The 23,509-nt window shown below is 40.9% G+C and overlaps 1 protein-coding gene across 1 annotated transcript in view; it reads right to left on the bottom strand.

Moving 5' to 3' along the window:
- Positions 1–12,756: 12,756 nt before the first annotated feature.
- Grxcr2 (glutaredoxin and cysteine rich domain containing 2) overlaps positions 12,757–23,509 on the bottom strand; it is a 26,253-nt gene continuing 15,500 nt past the window's right edge. The window contains exons 3-4 of the mRNA XM_029557916.1: positions 20,168–20,389; positions 12,757–13,046 (exon numbers count right to left, since the gene is read on the bottom strand). Coding sequence (XP_029413776.1) covers positions 12,864–13,046; positions 20,168–20,389 — 405 coding nt within the window. The 3' untranslated portion in view covers positions 12,757–12,863. The remainder of the gene's footprint in view (positions 13,047–20,167; positions 20,390–23,509) is intronic.

The raw sequence follows: 23,509 nt of genomic DNA, 5'->3' as shown, positions 1-23,509 counted from the left end.
GCTTAATTTTGAAGAATGAGTAGCTAGGTGAATTAGTTACTTTTCTGTTGCTGCGAGAAAGCACTATGACTAAAGGCAACTGAGAGAGCTTGTTTAAGCTTATGGTTCCAGAGAACTAAGAGTCCATCATGCTGGGAAGGCAGGGCAGCAAGTAGCATGCATGGTGGCAGGAGCCAAAAGAGAGCTCACATCTGTAATCACAGACATGAAGCAGAAGAACATTGGAAGGGGGGCAAGGCTTTGAACTCTCAAAGTCTGGCCCTCGTAGCATGCTTCCTGCAACAAGGGTATGCGTCCTGAATATTATAACTTCCCCAACAGCATCACCAGTGAGGACCAAATGTTCAAATACTTGAGACTGTACTTTTCTCATTCAATCTACCACAAACATAAAGGGAATACTCAGGAAGAATAAAAGTAGCACCAGTTCATTTCAGGTGTAGCCAAGGAAGCTCTTCTGAAGAAGTGACATCAAACATGAATTTGAGAGGAAAGAGCAAGAGCAGTTGTGTTTCTCCTTACCCAGTACCCACACCAGCCCAAGTCTTTCTGGAGAAGTCACTACTCCTGCTTCCCCTATGAGCTTTGGAGACCCTCTGCCATCCCACGTTTCTAGGGTACCGACAAGACCAAGACTATGCCAAAGAGCATCTTCCCACTTCCTGACCCAACGACTAGGTTAAGGATGGGCACATATGTGGCCTCTCTTGGGCCACTCAGTAAGTGTCTGAAAATGGCAAAGATGATGTTTGTGCTGTAATGTCAGCTTAGTTTACTCTGGCTTCGATTCAGATACTCTGCTATATCAAATCTCTTCTTCCAGCTATAATAAATGGACTTCAGATACTGCTTGGGCTGAAGAGGCACCCATCACTATTTGAACTTCATATGCATTTAACTATGCCACTCTTCCCTGTAGGACAATTTCCAAAAATGTGTGTTTCAGTGCTTTAATTGAATAATACATGAACAAGCATGTATTTGTGGTCATTTTCTCTGAAATGTTCTTTCATTACATGGTTGTCCATTAACTTGATGTTCCTGGTGCCTTCCTGTTCCCTTTACTACTCCTATCCAGTTAATAAGTTTAAGGGAACACTAAGAATGATAACTCAATACCCCCCACACACACACACCCCAGCTCTTTTACAATCTGGCTCCTTCTGAAAGAACAGTGGAGATGAGCAGTGTTCTTGGCTGTGAGATAAATGGACCTGTAAGTGGAAATGTCTGTCCAAGTCTGCAGTCTACTCTTCAGATGCCCACAATTGTCTAGCACCTAAGTCACACCCTTCATGCAGCTTTCCTTAATAGTGAAGGTGGTTTAGCTCCATTTTCCTGATTCTTGTGTATCATTCAGAAGATACAAAACCTGATGGACTTGTACAAAGGCCACAAGTAAGGTAACATTCCCTGAGTGCCTACAAATTCCAACACTGATGTATTGGTCTTAATATATACTGGAAAAACATGCCTAGCTAAGGAAACATAATGCTCTCGTAGCATATTGTAGATGCTCTCATAGGTTATTGCTTTACATGAGCCTAATTATTTCAAAAGGTCAATTTAATGAAATCAAAATAGTAATAAAGCAATAATAGAGGTAGCATAGAATTATTAGTTTAAAAATACAGCAAAAATTATTAGCTATCTGAGTGACAAAGTTTGGGAATTTCTGTACGAAAGAGGACAGTGTGATAGAAGGCATGTCTTGGCTTCACTGATGTTTCATCACACAAAAGAGAGAGAGAAAGAGAGAGAGAGTTGACAATTTAGGGGAAAGGTTTGTAAGTTGATGTATTGTTCTTATATAACATAAGAACAATATAGAATAACAACATGGTTAAATTGGAAATATCAGTGTGAAATAACAACCTTTAAAACTATTTTTCAGCTCTGAGTAACCCAGCAGCAACATCAATAGCACCTACTCAAAGTGCATTCTAGCACATTCGCAGAGCCTGGCTCTGGACCTTTCACATTATTTTCTACTGAAAAGAAGCACACACCCTCAGAGGTTGACTAAGTTCATGACTGAGGACAGGACAACAAATCAAGACATTTCTCCATAATCCTTTTGTTACCAAAAGGCAAGAATGTTTTCAGGGATGTCACAGTCTATGTGTAAAGGATAAGAGGCCAGCATGATGGCCCCTCTGATTATACAGTGTTTAAAATAAAAATCCTATTGTAGATTCATGTACTGATGACATGCTATTAGAAGCAAAATTATCTGGGGAACAAAAGAGACTAATGACGGGGGAATGAAGGGAAGGGGATTGTGCTCAAAGTACATTTTATACTTGCATGAAAACAGCTTATGTAACCCTGTAAATAAAAAAAAAATGTAGAGATAAAGCACAGACAACAAAAGTGAAATCAAATGCATACCCAGGTTGAAAAATCAAGCAGTGTTATATAGTAGTGTAAGCCCCTTCCATAAACCTCCTGGCCATGCTCATTCCCTTTTCTGTGGGTTCTAATTCTCATAGTGTGAACTTCTTATTTTTGTATACTTTGATCACCCAACTGTGTATCCAAAGGTATCATAGATTAGTCTTGCCTACTTTTTTTTAAAGATATGTGTCTTAAGGCAAAGCTACAATTTAAGCATCAAAATCGTTAGCACTGTCATCACCATCATAGCTTAAAAGGACAAGATGAGTCTTGTGAAAGACTGGACTCAAAATAGAAAAGTCAATATGAAGTCCAAAGGCACCAAAGATCATTGCAGTAGAAAATAGTAAATACAGTCTTTTTTGCTGATTTTAATGTTAGATGGGCTCAGTGTTTCTTCTACTAATTTTGTGTTTATAAGGCACAGTTATCTGGGTTTCTTTATTTACCTGTGTAAGGAAAATGAGTACTGGAAACTGTAACCCAACTAGTCCCATGGAAAGCAGGTGCCAGGAACAGGCAGGGCTATTCAGTTGGAGTGGTCCTCATAGGAACCAATGAGAAGAGGGTTCTACAGTGTTTTCTGAAGTAATGAACTACCAGCTGCAAAACAGACTCAGTCCCTCAACTCCAAAAAGATTAAATCTCCGTAAGAATAAGAAATATGTCAACCTTTAATGCTAAGAGACCAATCAATGTTTGGTTTTTGACAGACACTTGGTTATATAACAATGGTCAAATGATATTTTTTTTAAATTTCAGGAGTAGATACTATGTTACAAAATTAAGCCTTAGGCATAAGATAAGGTCTGAAATGGTTTCAGTGACATGACAGATGTCAATGAACTATAGGAAAGGTGATTTAGGTTAAAATCACCTTGGGAAAAACAAACAAGTCTGACAAATAATTAATCAGTCCAATAACAAGCTCCACGGTCTCAGTGGCTCTGATAAGATAATCTTTTCTTTGAGTATGATAAGAATTTTGTAATCCCAGAAAGTAAAAGAAATAATAATAAGCTGGGCGTGGTGGTGCACGCCTTTAATCCCAGCACTACGGAGGCAGAGGCAGGTGGATCTCTGTGAGTTCAAGGCCAGCCTGATCCACATAGTGAGTTCCAGGACAGCTGGGGCTATAGGGAGACCCTGTCTCAAAAAAGACCAAAAAAAAAAAAGAAAAAAAGAAAAAGAAATACTAAGAAGAAGAAGACTGAAACCCTGGGGGTTTAGCAAAACAAGCCTAGAAAAATGAGCACAGAAATAAGAAAAACATCAAATCCATGCCATCGATACTTCAGACTGGCATGGTATCAGTAGGTTGTGTGACCTTTATCCTCATGTGTTTATGAATGAAGGTGTCAAAGCATTTAAAAGGATCAACCATCCCAAATTATAAAATTGTAGCTAACTTAAATTTTTGAAGTTTATTTATAAATTTATAATCAATGTTTAAATGCCTCAAGAAAAATTGCTTTTTGGGTTTTGGTGTCAAATTCACAAACTTAATGAACTGAGAATTAAACAAAGGACAAATGGTCATGAGTGTTCCTTTTGTGGAAGAACTGGGGTATAAAAGGCCCAGTCACAAAGAAGCTGGGAAGAAGGCAGTCCTACCCTGTATTAGCTACCCATTCTTAAAGGACAAACCATCCCCAAGTTTGTTATCTTGGGTTTTGTTTTGTTTTTGTTTGGGAATTTTTAGATAGGGTCTCAAGTGCCCCACGATAGACTCTAATTCACTTTGTAGTCAAAGATGACCTTGAATTTTTTTTTTTTTTTTTTTTTTTTTTTTTTTTTTAAAAAAAAAAAAAAAAAAAAAAAAAAAAAGAGGACGATAAATCTTTCACTGTGATATATCAAAATAATTTTTCTCTGCCTCCCAAGTGCTGGGATCAAAGGTGTGCACCACCACGCCTGGCTGACTTGAGCTTTTGATCCTCTTGCTTTACCTCCATAGTGCTGAGATTACAGTTGAGTGTCTTTGTTATTGTTGTGTTTCTTTGGTTTAGTTTTTTTAATATTTTATTTATTATCTTATTTTATGTGTATGACTATATTGCCTGCATGTATATAAGTGCGCCTGTGTCATGCAATGCCCAAGGAGGTCAGACGAGGGTGTTGAATCCCCTGGAACTGGAGTTATGGACGATTATTACCCACTATGTGGGAACCAAACCTGGGTCCTCTCCAAGACCAGCCAGTGCTCTTAATTGCTAAACCATCTCTTCAGCCCTGGTTTAGTTTTTTAATGAGATGCTAAGAACAGAATCCAGGGCTTCACTCTTGCTAGGCAAACGCTCTACTAACCAAGCTACATCTGAGTCATTAACTTACTATTGAAACATTGTTTAGTAACTCACAGGTCAGAGACAAGGTCCTGACATAATCGAGTAGTTCCAGCTCCAGGCCTGTCACAGGCTGCCACACAAATGCCAGCCATGGTTACAGTCACATTAAGCTGCTCTGACTAAGAGGCCCCTTCTAAGCTTCCTTCTGTGGTCACTCTTTGCCACATGGACCTCTCCAAAATGCCAACTATAATGTGGCAGCTGGATTCATTGGGTGAGCCAGGAAAATCAGTTTTCTATAACCAAATCTCATAGGTGACATGATCCTTGTCCATATCCTCTTGTTAGAAGTAAGCCACTGGATCCCACCAACACTTGAGGAAAGGAGATTCCTTCGGGAAGTGGGTATCAATGAACAGGACTGTTATTTTTCCATGTAATGGATCACTCTATGGCCCAGCTGGACTCAATTGAAGAACCTCCTGCCTCAACCTCCTTGCACTGGAATTACAGATGTGTACCACCACACTTAACTCAGTCACTTTAAAGGGGGGGGGTGCCAGTGGAGATAGGGGTATAAAGATGATTAAGAGTGGTCGAGATGTTCTGTATGAAATACACAAAAATTTGACAAAAACAAATTAAAATAAATAATTTTTTTAAAAAGCTGTTCACTTGTGAAGTTTTCCTATGGCATTTGCTTCTAAGAGAACAGCACAGCGCACTGAAAGCTCATGGGTGGAGCCAAATGTCTTGTTACTGCAAACAATAAATCACCAACCTTCATTGGACTCATGATCCAGACCCACAGGGAGATGCTGTAGATATTCTGATTGGTGAGGCCCCATTCCTTATCCCCAAAATAGATGAATGATCTACTCTCTACTGTCTCCCTTTATTGACACCTGCTGCTTCATTCTGCAAGCATCTACTTAAATCTCAGGTTCCCTGTGAAAGTAGGATGTCCTTGAAAGAAAACATACCCTTTCATCTTTGTGGCTGTTTGTGTCTTTCACGTTACCTGACATATAGGAAACCTACGAAAAATACAACCCTTTGAATCTATGAAAGCAGATATGAGTGGTTATCTATAAGCCATATATACTTTATTGTAAATTAAAGGCCCCAATCTTCTGAGAAACAAAAATTGATAGGAGATAAAGTGTTTAGGAGCTGGATAAACATGAAGCTAAGGGCACTATGCAACGAAGAAGCATGCGGAGGAGACCAGTTTGGACTCTAGTTTTCTCATGGCCAGCTGCCCTTTCCCCTCCTTTCCCCTGACTCTCCCTCAGGAGGAAATGCTACTGTACTGGGCTTCCAGGCTTTTTCTTCTCTGGGTTTTGCTTGCTCTCTAACACAGGCAGTAATTATATTCCACAATTTTGACACTGACATAACTCCATTTCTCTCTCAATAATTGGAGAGCTGTGAACTCTCTATAATTGCTATGTTTAATTAAAAAATGAGGAGATGCAGCTAATGAGGACAGGTGATAAAAACAACTGTGAAGATTTCTTTCAGATTTACTTTTGCATAAACTTCACTCTGATTAGGCTCTAGCGAACGACAGAAATTTTTTAAGAATTATGGCCAGGACTCATCCAAATAAATGTATTGCTGGTTTGATTCATATTTGTAGAAGACTTAGCAACCTTAATTGATGTTTTTGGTCAATTTAATTTGGGAAGATAAATTAAAGGGTCACAAAGTTAAAGCTGATCACGGTTTCTGAAAGTGTTTAAATGTACAGGTCACTCTTCAGGGGAGATCTTTCTTGGAAGCCAAAGTGAAGTTTTGTTTTTAAGTGAAGAGGCAGGGGGTGTAGCTCAATTGGTAGAGCACTTACCTAGTATGCACAAGGCCCTGAGTTACATCCCCAGTTCTACATAAAACCAAGCCTGGTGGCACTCACCTATAATTTGAAGCTGAAACAGGGAGGATCAGAAGTTCAAGGTCATCTTTGGCCACACAATGAGTTTGAGGTAAGTCTAATATAACTAAGATGGTGTCTCAAAACAAACAAAACCCAAAACAACAACAAAAAAGAGTTGGTCTAAAGACAGAGGTTTAAACATATAGTTACTACCCTTCTTGACTGCACAGACATTGCTAGACAGGCAGGGAGGGGAACATACTGTCACTTCAAACCACAGGTATCTTCCAAGCAGGGCGGCTCTGAGGAAGGAGGGACCTGGACTCAAGACCTTGTGTGTGAGGTGTAAATGAGTTGTGAGGAACAGGGCCAAAGGGATGAGCCATTCTGCTCACAGCATGAAAACAGGAGTGAACCAAGAGAGGAAGGCAGGGAAGGAGCCATCACATATTTATAGCAAGACAGAAAAATGAAAAAGGTCTTACTAAGTTGTTGTTAGCCTGATGTGATCTCAGCCCCTAGGTACATCCTCCGCTTTCAGCACAGATTGTTACTTCCAAAGCAGTCTCAGAAAACCAAAGATCTGTGTAGTTTCTCCTCTAGTTACAGAGGAAAGTAGCACCACAACAAGGACTGGCACAGCAAACTGCCTCTATTGGTGCAGTAGTAATACTGTTATCTGAGGAGTAATTAGAAGCTATCTAATTGGACTTAAAGTCCAATTAGAGGGAGGGAGCTCATGTGTGGCACTGTAAACATAACCAAATATACATGGCTGGAGAGGTAATAGATCCTAAAGAAAACCCTACTTCTGTCATATCTCTCGACAAATGAAATTTCTTACTGTATGCTAAATATGGATCCTTATATTTACAGGTAAATATACCATACACCACTCATCAAAGAAGCTTCTTTTTGCAATAGATGGAGGCTATTACAGAGTTCCACAGCTAGTCACACACAGAGAATATATGTCTGAGAGATACCCAGCCCTAAGTGGCACACCTACAGTGGAACCTCTCCACCTAAGGCTCATGGAACATAGCAGAACAGGTGGTAAGAGAGAAAACTAACACATCCCTGGACTCTCACCAGCAAAGCTTCCTCATGCAACAGAGTGTGATGCACACAGAAGGACACAACTGGCCAAGGTGTAGAGAATAAGAGACTACAGAGTGTGAGTCCCTGTTTAGGACTCCTATACTAAACCTCACCCACCCATGGCTCAGGGACCTTTGCAGAAGAGGGGGTGGAAAGATTGTAAGAGCCAGGGTACTGCATGAACATAAGGAAACAGAGGCTTTTGAGCCTCTGGGAACTTGCTCATATGAACTTATAGCAATGGTGACAGCGTGCACAAGACCTATGCTGACTCAATCAGAAAAAAAAAAACAAGCACAGAACTGGGGAAATGGGCAGCAGGCCCCAATCTTAGCCAAGGAACTATTGGCAACCAAGTACTTCAGGGTGAGGGAGAGTCAATCTTCTTTAAGGGAGTGACTCTAGATAGGATGACTAGACTCCAATGGTTGAACTCGCACAGAGGGACATCTAAGTACAAATGCTTGACCAGACAGACCTTAGCATATATGACAGAAGTCGTGAAATTCGGTGGGCAAGAGGAGGCTATGGGGGGGGGCAGTTAAGATGCACAAGGAGGTCTAAATTTGATTAAGATTATATGGGGGCTGGAGAGATGGCTCAGCAGTTAAGAGCACTGGCTATTCTTGCAGATGACCTGGGTTAGATTCCCAGCTCCCACATGGCAACTAACCATCCAAAACTCCAGTTCCAGAGGCTCTGATACCCTCTTCTGACTTATGTGGGCACTGTACAACACAGTGCACCTACCTACATACAAGCAATACACTCATACACATAAAACAATAAAAAATAATTTTAAAAATTTAAAAGCTCTATTATATGAAATACACAAAAACTCAATAAAAATACACAATAAAATAATTTAAAAACTAAAAATTTTAAAGAGGAAAATAGTAAACTGAGTAACTGAATAAATTTTATTGTTAAGATGGTTAAACCTGCTGAGATGTATAAGGTACTTAGAACAAAGCCTTGCACCCATTAACACTGATATGTGTTTTTAAATTAAATGAATATATTTTGTACATAACCATCAAGCCGGATCTAGCTAGCCTGACCAGGCAGAGGAAACGAAACTCCCCAAAGTGAAAAGTCAAATTCATTTACTGTCTTGACTTATAGGTTCAATACTGTAATTTCATTTGTAGTAAACACTAATTCTTTTTTGTGTTTGTTTTCTGAAAAACAGAGCAGAACACGATGGAAACCCAGTGAAAGAAACTACCCAGTGCTACTTCTGGCGTTTTTCGGTTTGGTTTGCTTTTTGAGACAAGGTCTCACTATATTGCTCAGGTTGGCCTCAAAGCCACTTTTCTCCTGCCTCTGATGTGAAATCAGGCTGTCCTACCACACCCTGAAATACTACATTTTTAAGTCACTTATTCATTTAAAGTTTCTGAGATTTCGAAGCATATAACAGCGTTATTGTGATCACAGCATCGTCGTCTTGATGTTTGTTTCAGCTCTAAAGGGATTCTTAGCATCCTGAAAGTACCAGTCTAACTTTACCCTAAGCTGGCCTCAGTCCTGACCTGGAGGGTGATGTTTGCAGTTTGAAAATGGGGAAATGTATATTCCCATAGGCAGTAGGGAAGTAATTCAGCTGTGTATCTTCTGTATACAGGAGAAGCACGAAGACTTCTGAATGGGAAGGGTAATCAACAAACCCTGTGCTTCTACCTTCAAATGCATTCACAGTTGGACCCCCTTTTACCACACAGGTTCTAGCCACCTAGAGCGGCCACCAGTCATCTACTATCAGCCTCTCACTTCCGCCCTTGCCCTGCAAGGCCTCGGCTCTCAACCCTGCAGCCAAGCGGCTAAACAAATCCCATCCCGATTCTCCTCTGCTCAAACGTTTATAATCGGCTCTCAACCCTGCAGCCAAGCGGCTAAACAAATCCCATCCCGATTCTCTGCTCAAACGTTTATACCAGGCGGCATCCAACCAGGAAAAAAACCACTCTAGACATTTCAAACAGGGAATACATTACAGGATTGGTTACAAAGATTCGTAATTGCAGGAAGCCACCACCATCCTCCGCAGGAGGAGCAAAAGGGTGTCACACAGAAACTATAATCAGAGGCGCTACAGCGGAGTAACTAAGCCGCTGCGGTCAGCCGGGCGAGCAGGGCTGTTTTAACAGCGGCGGTGTGGCTACAGCTGCCAGGAACCTGACTAAAAGGAGGCTCGTCCTACCTCCCACTGCGCAGTCTCCTGCCACTACCTCTCATTGGCCGAGCAGGTCTGGACGCTATCAGGCAAGGGAATCTGGGAAGTGTAGTTTGCCGGTGCCTTTCCCAACATGGGGGAAGGTAAGAAGAGCATGTGGCATTGCCTGAGCAGCCTCAGCAGTGTGTCCCAGTAATCCACGTTCGTACCACGGTTTCTAAGAAAGGCCCTACCTCACTCAGCACACACACACGTACACACCTTCCCTTCTGACACCATTGCCCCACTTCCCCTTGCGGGTTCCCTACAGCCACAGGGCTTCTTTGCTGCTCTTTTTCCTGTGGGTCTAACTGCTGTTTCCTAATCCTTTCCCAGACACCCGCTCAGCTCGCAACCTCACCTCTGCTAAGCCTTTCCTGAAATAACACTCCTCAATGGCCCTGTCTCCCCAGACTAACGTTGCAACCACTTCCAATCCTCCATCCTTCCAAGTGCCTTATTTTTCATCATTTATTCATCACTTCCTAACTGGACATTCTGTGTATAGCTATGTTATATAAATGCAGATTTCTCTGTATCATATTTTATATAGTTATCACATATGCAATATACAGTGATTATGTAAATGTATGTATTTAAGCATCTACACTGATACTCCCTCACCAAAATATAAGCTCCAGAGGAGTCAGGACTTCGTCTGTTTGCTGACTACTATATCCTTGATACTCAATAAATATGTGTTTTTGATTTTGCTTTTGCTTTTTAAAGAAGAAAATTTTATTTTGGCTATAGTTTCAAAAGTTTCAGTTCATTCAAAAATACTTGTTGATAACAGTAAGATTTGGTACACTTAATAAACAATATTAAGAGGTTGGATGGTAAATGTTTCCATCACAATAATACATACCTGCTGGAAAAAATTAATGTAATCGTTAATAGATACATTTATTGTATGATTTTTTTTTTTTTTAACTAAAGGCCCTTAAGAGCATGTGCAAAGAAATTGGTGTGGTTTCAGCCAGTGAGCAAGGAGACAGGTAGGGGAATGGTGTCAGAATGTGTGTATATACCTCTGTGTGTGTGTGTGTGTGTGTGTGTGTGTGTGTGTGTAAAGAAAAGAGGCCAGCCGGGTGTGGTGGTGCACACCTTTTATCCCAGCACTTGGGAGGCAGAGGCAGGCAGGTTTTTGTGAGATCTAGGCCAACTTGGGCTACATAGAGAGTTCTAGGTTAGCTGGAGCTACTAGTAGACCCTATTTTTAGAGAGAGAGAGAGAGAGAGAGAGAGAGAGAGAGAGAGAGAGAGATCATACCTTCTCCTCTGGACAGCTCCCTAAAGCTACTAAGGAGGTGACTGGAGGTAAAACTCAGGGGTAGACTATGTGCCTAGTACATGTGAAGCCTTGGGTTCGTTCAAGCCCCAGCGCTAAGAGAAAACAATAAAACCACTAAGGCTAGCAAAGTATTCCTTCAGTGTGCTCCAAATGCTCCCTGTAGTATCCCATCCAAGCCATGCCACACTGTGCTGTAACCACCTGTTTACAAATCCATCTCCTCCCCTAAACTGCAAAGATCCACAAGGTAACAAAGGCCTGGTGCCTGTGTGGGTAACACAAAGTCTCGAGCACCAACAATATCATCTTGCGGGCAAAGAGGTCTCAAACTATGTTTGTGGCTCAGTGTTCCTGTCAAAGAATAGAATACACTTAAGATCTCTTGACATCACTCCTTCTGCTGTTCTGGAAAGACAGAAAGTAAATAGCTATAGGAAACACATGGAGACAAGAGGCAGTTACACAAAGGAACCAGGTGAACTACGAGAGAACAAGCAAAACATCATGAAAAGAAGTGCTTTCATTTCTTTATTAGAAGTATTCATATCGCCCAAAATTCAAACCACTGCTGATTTAACTGAATATTAGAGAATAACAAACAAATCTTAAATATTACTAAGGCATTAAATCAGAATCATTGCCATAGAAAAGTATCGGGTCTCAACAGATAGATCATGGTGTCATTCTTACCGAGTATGGAGGTGGGTGTTCAAGCTACAAAAGTTCATTAACAAAGTGTTTTTAAAACTTAATAACCATCTTTAAGAGGAGAGAACCATCCTTCATGTGTGCATTCATGGATAGTAGAAATACGATTGCTAAATATCAGCCTTCATTAGCTTTTCTCTTAGAGGTTTTCAAGTGGTAAGTGTGAAACACCTGCAGTCCTTTCTAAAGAGATTCTGGCTAGATTGTAGTCTTAAAATAGATTTGTGTATTTGGTAATCATTGAGGGGCTAGAAGAAGTCCTATCACACATACATGCTTGAGCACCAAATTTATCATAAATAGGTTTGGCTTGTCTTATAACCTGACCAGTGAGAGGCATACAAAAATATCTTATCTCATCCTGACCTAAGGAACTTTTGGTATTGCTCACTACAGGAGAAGCCCTGGAGGGAAAGACCTCCTATGCTTGCCTATCTCTGGAATGAGCATCCTGTTTTCTTGCAGAAGCCTGCCAGTGCCTTCGGTGTTGGCTGTCCCTTCCCTCTTCTGCTTCATTAGAAATTCAATTTGACCAATGACAATTTCAGATGCATTTTAAGCAACAGGATTTTGGTTCATTGGAAATCCACCTCTTTATTCCTTTCTCGCCACATAATTTTGCAAAATAACTCCCAACCCAGAAAATGACTTCAACCTGCTGCCTGAAGTGCACATTTATTTCTTCACTGGAGGAAGGGGAAAACTGAGCTAAATCAAGTGAGATGTATGCACATGTTCCTGGAAGGATAATTTTAGAACCAGTTTCAAAGCAGATTCTAATTCAAAAATGTCCCTGCTACTTAGACCCACGTAGATGTTACCAGCTTCACAAAATGTCGTCAAATAATTTGAGATTTGCCAGTGGTAGAAGTGATTGCAGCTGCAGTAGCTCCCTTGCTGAGAGAGGCAGGAGGGGAAGAGGGGGGCCGTTTATTAGGAATAGCTTTTGAGAAAGTGCAATAAAAACAGATACGCAAAGCCAGGGTTATGGGTTGCAAATGCTACAAGGCTGCAGGCCATTCTCGTTGCAGGCAGGGCACCTGAGGGCCCGATAGGACTCCTTGAATCTGTTGGCCAGCATTGAGAACTTGCTGCCATGGCACAGAGAACAGGTGGCGCTGCCTGACCCATGGCAGTGGAGACAGTTTTCTTCAGGGAGCAACCCATCCTGCAAAAGACAAGCCAGGGTTAGTTAGACCAGTGGTTCAAGCTCATTGTTCACATGCAGGGCAAAACAGCACAGGGTCTTGGCAAAGGCTGGAACAGAATTAGAGAAAAAGGCTTCCCACACATGATAATAAGGAAAATGGTCAGGACACAGAAAAGCCACTTTATCAAAGAGGATTTCTTTGACAAATGTCTGGAACACAGCATCTTCTGCCACAACATCTGGCATTCTATGACTTTCTGTCCTTCATCACCCTTGTTACCATTGACACAAGCTCCATAAAGGCAAGGATATGACTTTTCCTCATGCCAAATACTAGTAATGAACCTTTGCTGCAACCTCACTAAGTGTTCAGAGAAGCCACGTGCTTCTTTGCAAGTCGATTCCTTGCATCCTCCCATTTCAGCGAGTGTATGTACTATACTCTCTGTGGTAGAAAAATAACATAATGAGAAGTTCCCTAGCAATGTAAGGCACAGCATGGAAGAAAAGAGATAGATTTGGGGCCCATGGAGCTGAGCATGGGAATTAATGCTTCTTTTTAAAAATACATTTTATTATTTTTTATTTTGTGTATGAGTATATTGCCTGCATATAGGTAAGTGTAATGCCCACCAAGGTCAGAAGAGGGTGTTGGATTCCCCTGGAAATGGAGCTGTGGATGGTTATTAGCCACCATGTGGGTGTTGAGAAGGGAACCCAGGTCCTCTGCAAGAAAAGTCAGTGCTCTTAACCATTGAGCCATCTCTCTAGCCCCAGAATTAATGCTTCTAATGACTATGCACACAGCCCCTCATTGTAGTGTTCCAGTAGCAAGGACTCAAGGAAGAATGTTTCTGGCAACTGACAGGCTGAGTGAGTGAATGTTACCAGCCTCAAAGCTTAGCTCTGAATTCTTGTAATATTTTATTCTCTTTGGGAGCTGTGTAAGGCCCAGTGATTAAAAGCTCTGGGTTGTGATGGACCAGGGAGGGGCTCATGGAGTCCCAACCCTAACTGAGAAGCTATTGGTAATTGATGGCTGCTGGGAGAGGGAAAGTCCATTTTCTTCAGTGATGCAGCCCCTGAAAGGCTACCCATGCTCCAGTAGATGGCCCTACGCAAGTGCACATACAAGTTGCACTAAGTGGACTAAGTGGGTATCCTTTTAAAAAGAGAGCACATGAGGTTGGAAGGGAAAGAGGGTGAGAGTTACAGAGGAGGAATTGGAGAGAAGGGACTAGGGATGGATTTGATCAAAACACATTTACACACATGTATGAAGTTCTCAGTTTTAAAAAAAAAAAAAATGCTCTGGGCTGTGAAGTCAATACACTCAAACTGAGGCTGGTGTCTGACAAGTGCAATAGAGCAAGATGCTTCCCCTAGCCTCTCGTAATCTGTTTATCTGTCTGTGAAATGGAACTGGCAATGCTCACCCTCTCGGTTCTGAAATATTAAGTGAGATAGCACATGTAAATGAGTCTTCTCTGGAATATTGTAGGCTCCCCTATAAAAATCAGTTCCTTTCTAGCCCTGTCAATGTCTCCAGATTCAAAAAAAAATGCCTCTTGGCTATTATCTTGAGACAATAATTCTGAGACAGCTCAAAGAAATTGACAATTTCACAGTCCTTATACACTGAGTCTCCCAAGGAATAAGCAGCAATAGCAGACTGATACCTAGTGAAGCTACGAATGAGCCTTGACATTTCAGCTTCTAAACATCCTTACACACCCACCTTGGGCTCTCCAGCCCACACCCAAACTCCTAGCCCAGATGCCCACTAACTCTGGCATGAGTTCACCTGGTCCTGTGGGATGTCTGTTCCACTTCTTCCAATCTGATTGAGTTACCATCCTGATCATCTCAGAGAAAGCACTTAGGAAACCTTTTAGCAAACACTCGCCCTCCAGACAAAACTTCACAACGAAAACTGATCTCCTTGGCTGATCTAAATTTCTTGGACACTTCTTTCACAGAGCGTTGGGCTCTCATCCTTAGGCTTCCTGGCACACTCCCGCCAACTCCCACAGTTCCCGGATGTCAGCTATGCAGCTCCTCCTCCAGAAAGTCTTGCCGGCCCAGCCACCAGAACTGCCCCAAGCATCAGGTCTCCTACTCCACTGAGCCTTCCTAAGGCCCAGACGGGAAGCTCCCTAGCTTGTTCTGGTTCCCCAGCTATTCCCAGATATGTGGAGCAGAGCTTGGCACAATACTGTTCACACACTGGATTCCAAATAAACACACACAACAGAGATGACTGAAGAACCTTCCTGTTCTTGAATTCCAGGACTCAGCAGGACAGCTGGATCTACTTGGGTGGCTCCACCCACCTAATGCCACTTTTTTTCTTTTTTGTATTGTATTGTTGTTTGGCAGTGCTGGGACTCAAACCAGGGCTTCAAGAATGCTTAACAAATACAACCACTGAGCCATACCCCCACATTCTCCAACTGTAACACAGCTTTCTGTTACAACCTGAAAATAAAAATAAGCTCTGCAAAAGGAGGCATAAGATTTGAAAACAACTCCATGTGTTGCAAGGAGGCTGGGAAGACATTTTATTTTATTTACTCCTCATTTAGAAAGTTGAAAGCATTAACAAACTGACAAAACCACATATTATGTGTATTTGTTCTTGAAGTTGTGTTTTTTGAGTGTGTGTATGTGTGGTTGCACACATACCATGGTGTATATGTGGAGGTCAGAGAAAACTTTCAATAGTTGTGTCTCTCCTCCTATCATGTGGATTTCAGGACTCGAGCTCAGGTCCTTGGGCTTGGCATCAAGTGTCTTTACCAGCTGAGCCATATCATTAGCCCTTGTGTTCATATTTTATTGATTAGTGCCATACTTTAATATCTTAACAATGGATAAATGGGCTTTTCTTCTTTCAAGTTGTTCAAGATAAATGTCTGCCAAAATATATTTAAAACAAATTGCCATGATCCATTTTTTCTGCTAAATCCGGTGTTTTATGTCTTGTACTTGATCCCTGTGAAATCTAAAGGATCTAAGTCAGAATTGCTAAAGAAAGTACAATCACTCAAGCCAGGCATGGTGGCAGACACCTTTAATCCCAGCACTCAGGAGGCAGAGGCAGGCAGATCTCTGTGAGTTCAAGGCCAGCCTGATCTACATAGTAAGTTTGAGGTCAGCTGGGGCAACAGGGAGACCCTGTCTCAAAAAGACCAAAAGAAAGAAAGAAAGAAAGAAAGAAAGAAAGAAAGAAAGAAAGAAAGAAAGAAAGAAAGAAAGAAAGAAAGAATCAAACATCATTCATAATGCGTGGTCCCAAGATTCATACACGTAAAATAGCCTACTGAGGCTGTCATAGAACAGAAGAATAAATCTTCAATCAAATGATGGCTAATGTCACATGATTTTAGGGACACATACAGGTTTCAGTGGAGTGACATTCTTACTGGCTTATCACTTCCCATGTGTTTTTTTTTTTTTTTTCAATCATTCAACTAGTTCAACCAATATTTAATTAAGACTAGAGAAAGCCTTATTCCACACAGGCATATGAAATAGAAGCCTCTTCCTTCCTGGATAATTTTTAGAATACTTCTCAAACTATTTAGTGGCAGGAACAGAACACAGTTGCCTAGCACAGTATAGGGTCAAGACCCTAGCAGAACCTCCCAATCCAACTCGCACTCATTCTGTGATCAAGAAGAGGGTTTTTAGTGTTCTCTGCAGATGTACAGACTTGTGTAGCCCTAAGACAGTGACCAGCACCAATCCCAGGAATGCAGAGCAAGGTGGTTGTGATCATGACGTTGGTTTGTACATGGACCTAAATTTGACTGCTGGCTCTAGTGATGTCTGGCAAGTTATTTAAACTCTGTAAGCCTCAATTTTCCTAGCTGCAGAGTAAGACTATTGGTAATATATGAGCCACAGTGTCTTTGTGAGAATGAAATTAACTGTTGCATGGAAAAAACATTGATATTGATATCTGGCTATTGTAAGCCTCCAATAATCACCAGCCATTATTATTACTATTATTATTGTTGTTGTTGTTGTTGTTGTTACTACTACTACTACTACTACTACTACTACTGCCACCTCAAAGGTGAGATCACATAAAGCATTAAAAATCCCACATGATTTAGAGGCCTAAATCCACTAAGCACAAAGCCAGAATTTTCCCCTTGTGCATTTTACCAAGACTTGATTCAATTCTTCTTCTCCCTTTCTTTTCTACTTGATAGAGAGTAGTTCAAGGTGGCCCAGCTTTCAGCCTTGCCCTTCTCTTTCATCAGGCTCTGTCCCCAGTTCCAAATAGCAAAACAAAGTGTCTCTTGGTCAGAAGGACCTCCTTGATGTTCTTTGACCCTCTCTTTTAGAATAAAACTTGTCTGGGCATTTATTGCATGAGGGATTAGACAAACAAACAGCAATTTAAAAGAGAGTTTAAAGGACAGACAAGTGAAGTGCAGCCTTCCCTGGCAACCTTCTGACACACAGCTCTGCCCTAGTTTAAAGCACTATAGCTAAAAAACTAGATTCCTCCAAATTGAATTGGAAGGTAATTGTCATATCGAGCCTGCACTTGCTTTTTCTTTCAGGCCTGCAGTGTGACCTGCATCTTACTATTTCTTGCCCTCTTCTGGGGAAAAAGTGTGCCTGCGGATTATAATACTGTAGGAGAAATAATGGAATTAAAGAATTTAAAGTGGGGAGGCAAGGTTTTGGATCACAATGCTCAGATTGTCTGCCTACCATGCTAGGTTCTTAACACTTTGTAAAGAAGATAAAAAGAAGCAATGGCCAAATATTTCCTAACATGACACTTTGGTCCCAAATTTCAGTATTCTTTTCACACAAACTTAGCCAATATTTACTGAGCATCAATTACATGCCAAGCTTTATTATTTTAACCTGGCAGCTGTAATGTTATACCCAACATGAACACCACCCCTGCCTTCATGGAGATTAAATCCTGGTGGGTAAAAGCAAATCTTAACCATATAATCACACACACACACACACACACACACACACACACACACACACACATACAAATGAAATTAAGGTTGTAACTGAGATGGACAAAGTCCTGATGGGTCCATTCTGGAGGAGTTCATCCTCTTGGGAGCCATCAAGTTCCCTCTGCAGGATGAAACCTCCAATATGATCTCAGGTGCTGAAGGTAAGGAGTGGAGAGCCAAAGGGACACTCCAAGAAGAGAGGATTTGCCTCAAGTGGGAAAGTGCAAAGAACCTGTGAAAGATGACAGATGTCCAGTGGGAGGAGGGAAGGGCACAAGGAGAGATTTGTATGAGATAGGCTGGAAAGGCAAGCAGTGGCCAGGCTACCCAGTGCTTTCTAGAACAAGTAAAGAGATTTGGTCTTATCCTAAGCAATATGAGATTGTTGAAAGGTTTGAGGGGTGGAGCAGGGAAGTGAGTGACAGCAACAGACTTTCATTTCAAAAGTATTTTATTGGGCATGAAATCAGTGTAGAAGACTCTTGAGTGAATGTGAACAAAAGTTCAGGAACTTTTTTTCTGGAGTCCAGGAGGTTTGTGCTCTGGTCGATGGGATGGAGCAAGAGAGGGAGAGAGAACGTGCATCCTAGAAGCAATGTGGAGCGTGGAGCAGATGTGCAAGAGAGTAGAGAGAGACTTGGCACCTTGGCCTAAGGCTATCACTCAAAGCTAGCTGTGCCTTCCTCATTCTCTTGACCCCAATCCTCCTCTCAGAGCAAGGATATAACTCAAGTTCCCCCAAAGCCTATCATCCACTTTCTAGGCCAACTCATGGGAAATTAGAGTGCATCCCATAGAAATAAGTGTGGCACCCAAAGGACCCCAGAGCGCCACATTCAATATTGACAGCAACATCCAGTTCAACTGTTTCCTTTCAGTATATTGCAATGTATTGTAGTTCACTTGCGCCTGGCTTGTGGATTTAGAAATGACATTGCTCAAGTTTTCACTCAGTCTTCAAAATAGACTCATGGCTTTATAGTGTCTTCACTAATTGTGGATTGAGGTTAACACCAATAATAGAGGCACAAATGAACCTATAAGAAAAGAACAGAGCTGGGGATGGGGGTATAGCTCAGTTGGTAGAGTGTTTGGGTTTGCAGAAAGCTGTGGGTTCAATCCCCAGCACATCATATAAACCAGGCATGGTGGCACACACACCTGTAACTCTAGCACTCTTGAGCTGGAGGCAAGAGTATTAGAAGTTCAAGAACTTCCTCCACTGTATAGGGAGCCTGAGGATAGCTCGGGCCATACCCTATCTCAAAAATAAATAAATAAATAAATAAATCAAAGCTGATTTTTCTCAATGTTCATAAGCCATATCTCACAATGAAAACAATAAATACCTAATCAGATATGAAAAGAAATTACCCCCAAAATTAAAATTATAAATATTTTAAATATGGATTTATAATTGCCTATATTAACAACATGCCATTCAATTGGTATTTGATAGCTACTGGGAGACGAACAGTCAGTTTTCTTTAAGGGTATGACCCGTGGTAGGCTGACCATGCTCCACGGCAGGTTCCATACCCAAGAGTATTTGGGCAACACAAACTGAACTTAAGGTAGGGGAAAAAAAGAACACAAAGTTATGTGGGTAGGGAGATGGGGTGAATCTGAGGAGATGAAGAAGGGGGGATAAGATCAAAATACATTGTATGGAATTCTCAAAGAATTAATAAAAATATTTTTTAAACTAAACTGGGGGTGGGGTGGGCTGGAGAGATGGCTCAGAGGTTAAGAGCACCAGCTGCTCTTGCAGAGGACCTGAGTTCAACTCCCAGCATCCACATGGCAGCTAACAACTATCTGTAACTCCAGTTCCAGGGGAATCTGATGCTCTCTTCTGACTCTCGAGGGCATTGCACAACAGGTGCACTTACACATGTGCAGGCAATATACTCATATGCAAAAGATAAAAATAATAAAAATATATTTTTTAAAAAAAACTAAGCCAAGGTTAAAGCTTCAGATCTTAAAAAATACAATAGGCATTAAAATTCCCTCACACCTTTCTTAGACATCTTAAGTGTTGTTATTCAAAATTTTTGACATCAGTAATGCAGTCAAAGCAATGTGCAGGCCACTGCTGTAGGGCCAGGCTCGAGGGGCACAGTGGCACTGGCGCACCTGCTGGCTGTGGAGAAATGTGCCTTCTGTCTCCGGCAGGGGGCTATCATTCTGGGGTCCGTCTTCACAGTTTTCCTCTTTGCTCACCAGGGCCTCTTCCTCAGCCTCCTCCTCCTTCTGGAGAATTTTCCTCATGAAGTCCTTCTTGTCCATTGGGGTTCGGATGATTTTCAGGTTGTTTGTGTAGATGATTATCTTTCCAAAATCTATAATAGGTGGAGGCTAGAAAAAAAGGAAGAGCATGACTCTTTATCACCAGTCACATCCCTACAAAGTAGATGCTATGATTTCCACATTTTACAGGTGAAGAGACTGAGTCTCAATGAGGCCAGTCAAGTACCTCATCAAGTGACAAAGTGACTAGGTACTGTGCTGGGATTCAAACCTAAGTCGATCATGTTAAAGCCCATATTTTTAGTATATACTTCACTATTCACATGCATTCTCCCACATACATATATGTCAATGTATATCAAATATAGCATATATATTACATATATTGCATGTATACTACAAATATGTCAATGAATATACCCTGCCAAAATCCATTTGTATTATCCACATGATATGAAAATCTTTTTATACCAATATACTTCTAAATGATCATCATTAATAGCTTTCTTCCCTTTTATTGTTTTTATCATGTGTTACTTAATGAATTGCTCAGAAATACATTTGGGCAATACTACAATACTATAAAGAAGCCAGGGAAGGGGGCTAGGAATGTACTTCAGGGGCAGAGAGCCTGCCTAACACATGCAAAGACTGAGGTTCAGGGAATTGAGGGAGAAGAGAGAGGGCAAAACAACCTGGAGAGTAAATGTTCATGGATTACTTAACTGAGAATACAGTTACACTGCTTGGAGGGAAACCATCTTGGATCATAGTTCTGCTGCCCGCTGGTTGTGAGACACAGGACAGTCATGCACTTGGAAGAACTCCATTTTGCTCATCTGCATGTGACTTGATATCCAGCTGGTAGGTACTTCTACTGACAAGCTAGTTACTTAAAAAGTACAAAAATACTTTCGCACTGAGTACTGGACAGATGTTATCCTGACATTCCTGAGGCCTGCCCCCATTATCCACTCTCCTTATGGGGAGCCTCTAACATTGTTGAACCCAGTAATATAAGGGCTAATTCTCAGGACACCAAATTCCAGGTCCCTTCCCCAACTCTCTGATGACTTCTGTGCTGACTAAACAATGTCCCCATGGTCAAGTATTTGACTACTATCCCTGAGGCTGATAGTACCTTCTTAGAGTGGAAAATGTTTCAGTAGCTGGAGATAATATGCGAGTGTGGGAATTGTTACTGCTATTCTCATTAAAAATTATTTTTCAGTAGTGTATGCATATCCATGCTATACAACTAAATATATCAGCAAGAAATATTTTTCCTGTTTTTGTATAACTGCAAAAAAACTACATCTGTTTAGATGCTATAGTTAAACAGTTTCATAAAGCCCTCCTGTAGTCTGTCCAAACTTAACTCGAGCAAGGCTTCAATACTCTGGCTCTTTGAAAGAGTCACGAGTTTTTGATGATTATTTATTAAGCCACAGGCTTCCTGTCTGGCCCTCTTTTCTCTCTCTTCAAGGGATCATGTAGCAGCTTCCATTTCCTACTGTTCATGCACACTGGATTCCCATTTCACACTCTGGATCATCAGTCTCTGAACATCAGAAGATAAGGATGGTGGTACTTTTGGAAGGTTCTGTTTCTACTTCCAATAATAGCCAAGAGATTCAGTTACTAGGGAGCATCTCATATCTAGAGCTCTTTTCTGTCAGCATCTTTTAGTTTCTGAAAAACTCTTAATACCCTCAGACAATTTAAGATCACTTGTTTCAACCCATTTCTCCTAAGCCGGTCAAAATCTGAGATATCGGGATAGTAAATATTTTCACTCTCAGGATGGAAGGTTCCAATCACTTTGAAGGTGTGTTTAATTTCAGTCCTCTTGACAGCCAAATCCTTCCCTGTGTCTAAGGAAAATCCCTGAGTGTAACTGAAGTCCACCTGATCTGGTTACAACCAGTTCCTTCTGAGGGAAATCCATTCTTGTATTATAGAGGGCCAGGATGGAGCCAAGACTTTTCCAGCTTCTTGATTAGAGTCTAGAATGGCAACTTATGTGGTTAAGCATTTGTAAATATTCTGGTTTCTATGGCCAAAGGCACTGCTAAACTTCTCATTGCTCTATTTTTAAATGCAGAAATGTCTTATTACATACAAGAATTTAATAACCTTTTGAGTCAGGCAAATTTTATTCAAATTTTATTCAAATGTTATCTGACAACTACGCAAGTTATTTAACCTCTGTAAACTTCTGCTTTCCCAATTTGTAAAATTCTTTCTCATTGAAATATTGTGAAAGTGAAACCATAATACATATAAAATGAGTATTCAGTAAATATTATTTCCCTTCCTTTCGTCTTCTATTTTTTTCATGAACTCTACAAATTTTAGTCAGTTTGATTCCTTAAAATGATCTTTGTGAGGCCAGCCTGGTCTACATGTGAGTTCCAGAACCGCTGGGGCTACAAGGAGACCCTGACTCAAAAAAACAAAAAAAGTTTTTATTATTTATGACCACTTTTCCTACACATCACATAAAATAAAAAGATTCAACATTTCCTTAAGAACTTGTTCATTAGCGGAATAGCAGATTTCATTTGCTAAACACATATAAGGTGCCAGACATAATGCTAAGCATTTGGCATTTATCATCTGTTTTCATTTTCATAATGGTCCTCCTAAGAAGGCACTTATATTACTCTCATGTCACATAAGATGGCATTGAAGTTCAACAAAGTTAAGTAGTTTGTTCAAACTCATACAGTACCTGGTAGAACTGGACACTGTCCCAGCTTTGAACAACATCAGAGCCCTTGTTTTCATTATTGTAATTATATATATATATGGCATAGAGTTTACCATTTGAGCCATTTATAAGCATAGAGTTCTATGGCATTTACACTATTGTGCAACCATCACTACCATTTATCTCTAGGACCATCTCATCTTCCCAAATTGAAACAATGAATCCGTAAACAATGTTCTCTCCTCTACCCCCAGCACCTGGGAACCACAAAGCACTTATGTACTTATGTCTCTAGTAGCTTGACAATTTTAAGTACATCACGTAACTTGATTCATAGAGTACTTGCCTTATTGTGAGTGGCTTATTTTACTTGGATTCATGCCTTCAAGGTTTATCTATATTGAAACATGTCAAAATTTTCTTTCTTTCAGAGGAGGGTCAACTCAGAGGAAACATCTCATTCATACTTCCAAGTGAAGCCAGACATGGTCGAGCAGGACCTTTGACTTATCTTC

The sequence above is a fragment of the Nannospalax galili genome, unplaced genomic scaffold (assembly GCF_000622305.1).
Source record: "Nannospalax galili isolate Female #2095 unplaced genomic scaffold, S.galili_v1.0 scaffold328, whole genome shotgun sequence".
Taxonomy (NCBI): Eukaryota; Metazoa; Chordata; class Mammalia; order Rodentia; family Spalacidae; genus Nannospalax; species Nannospalax galili.
This window is presented reverse-complemented; position numbering and strand designations above follow the sequence as displayed.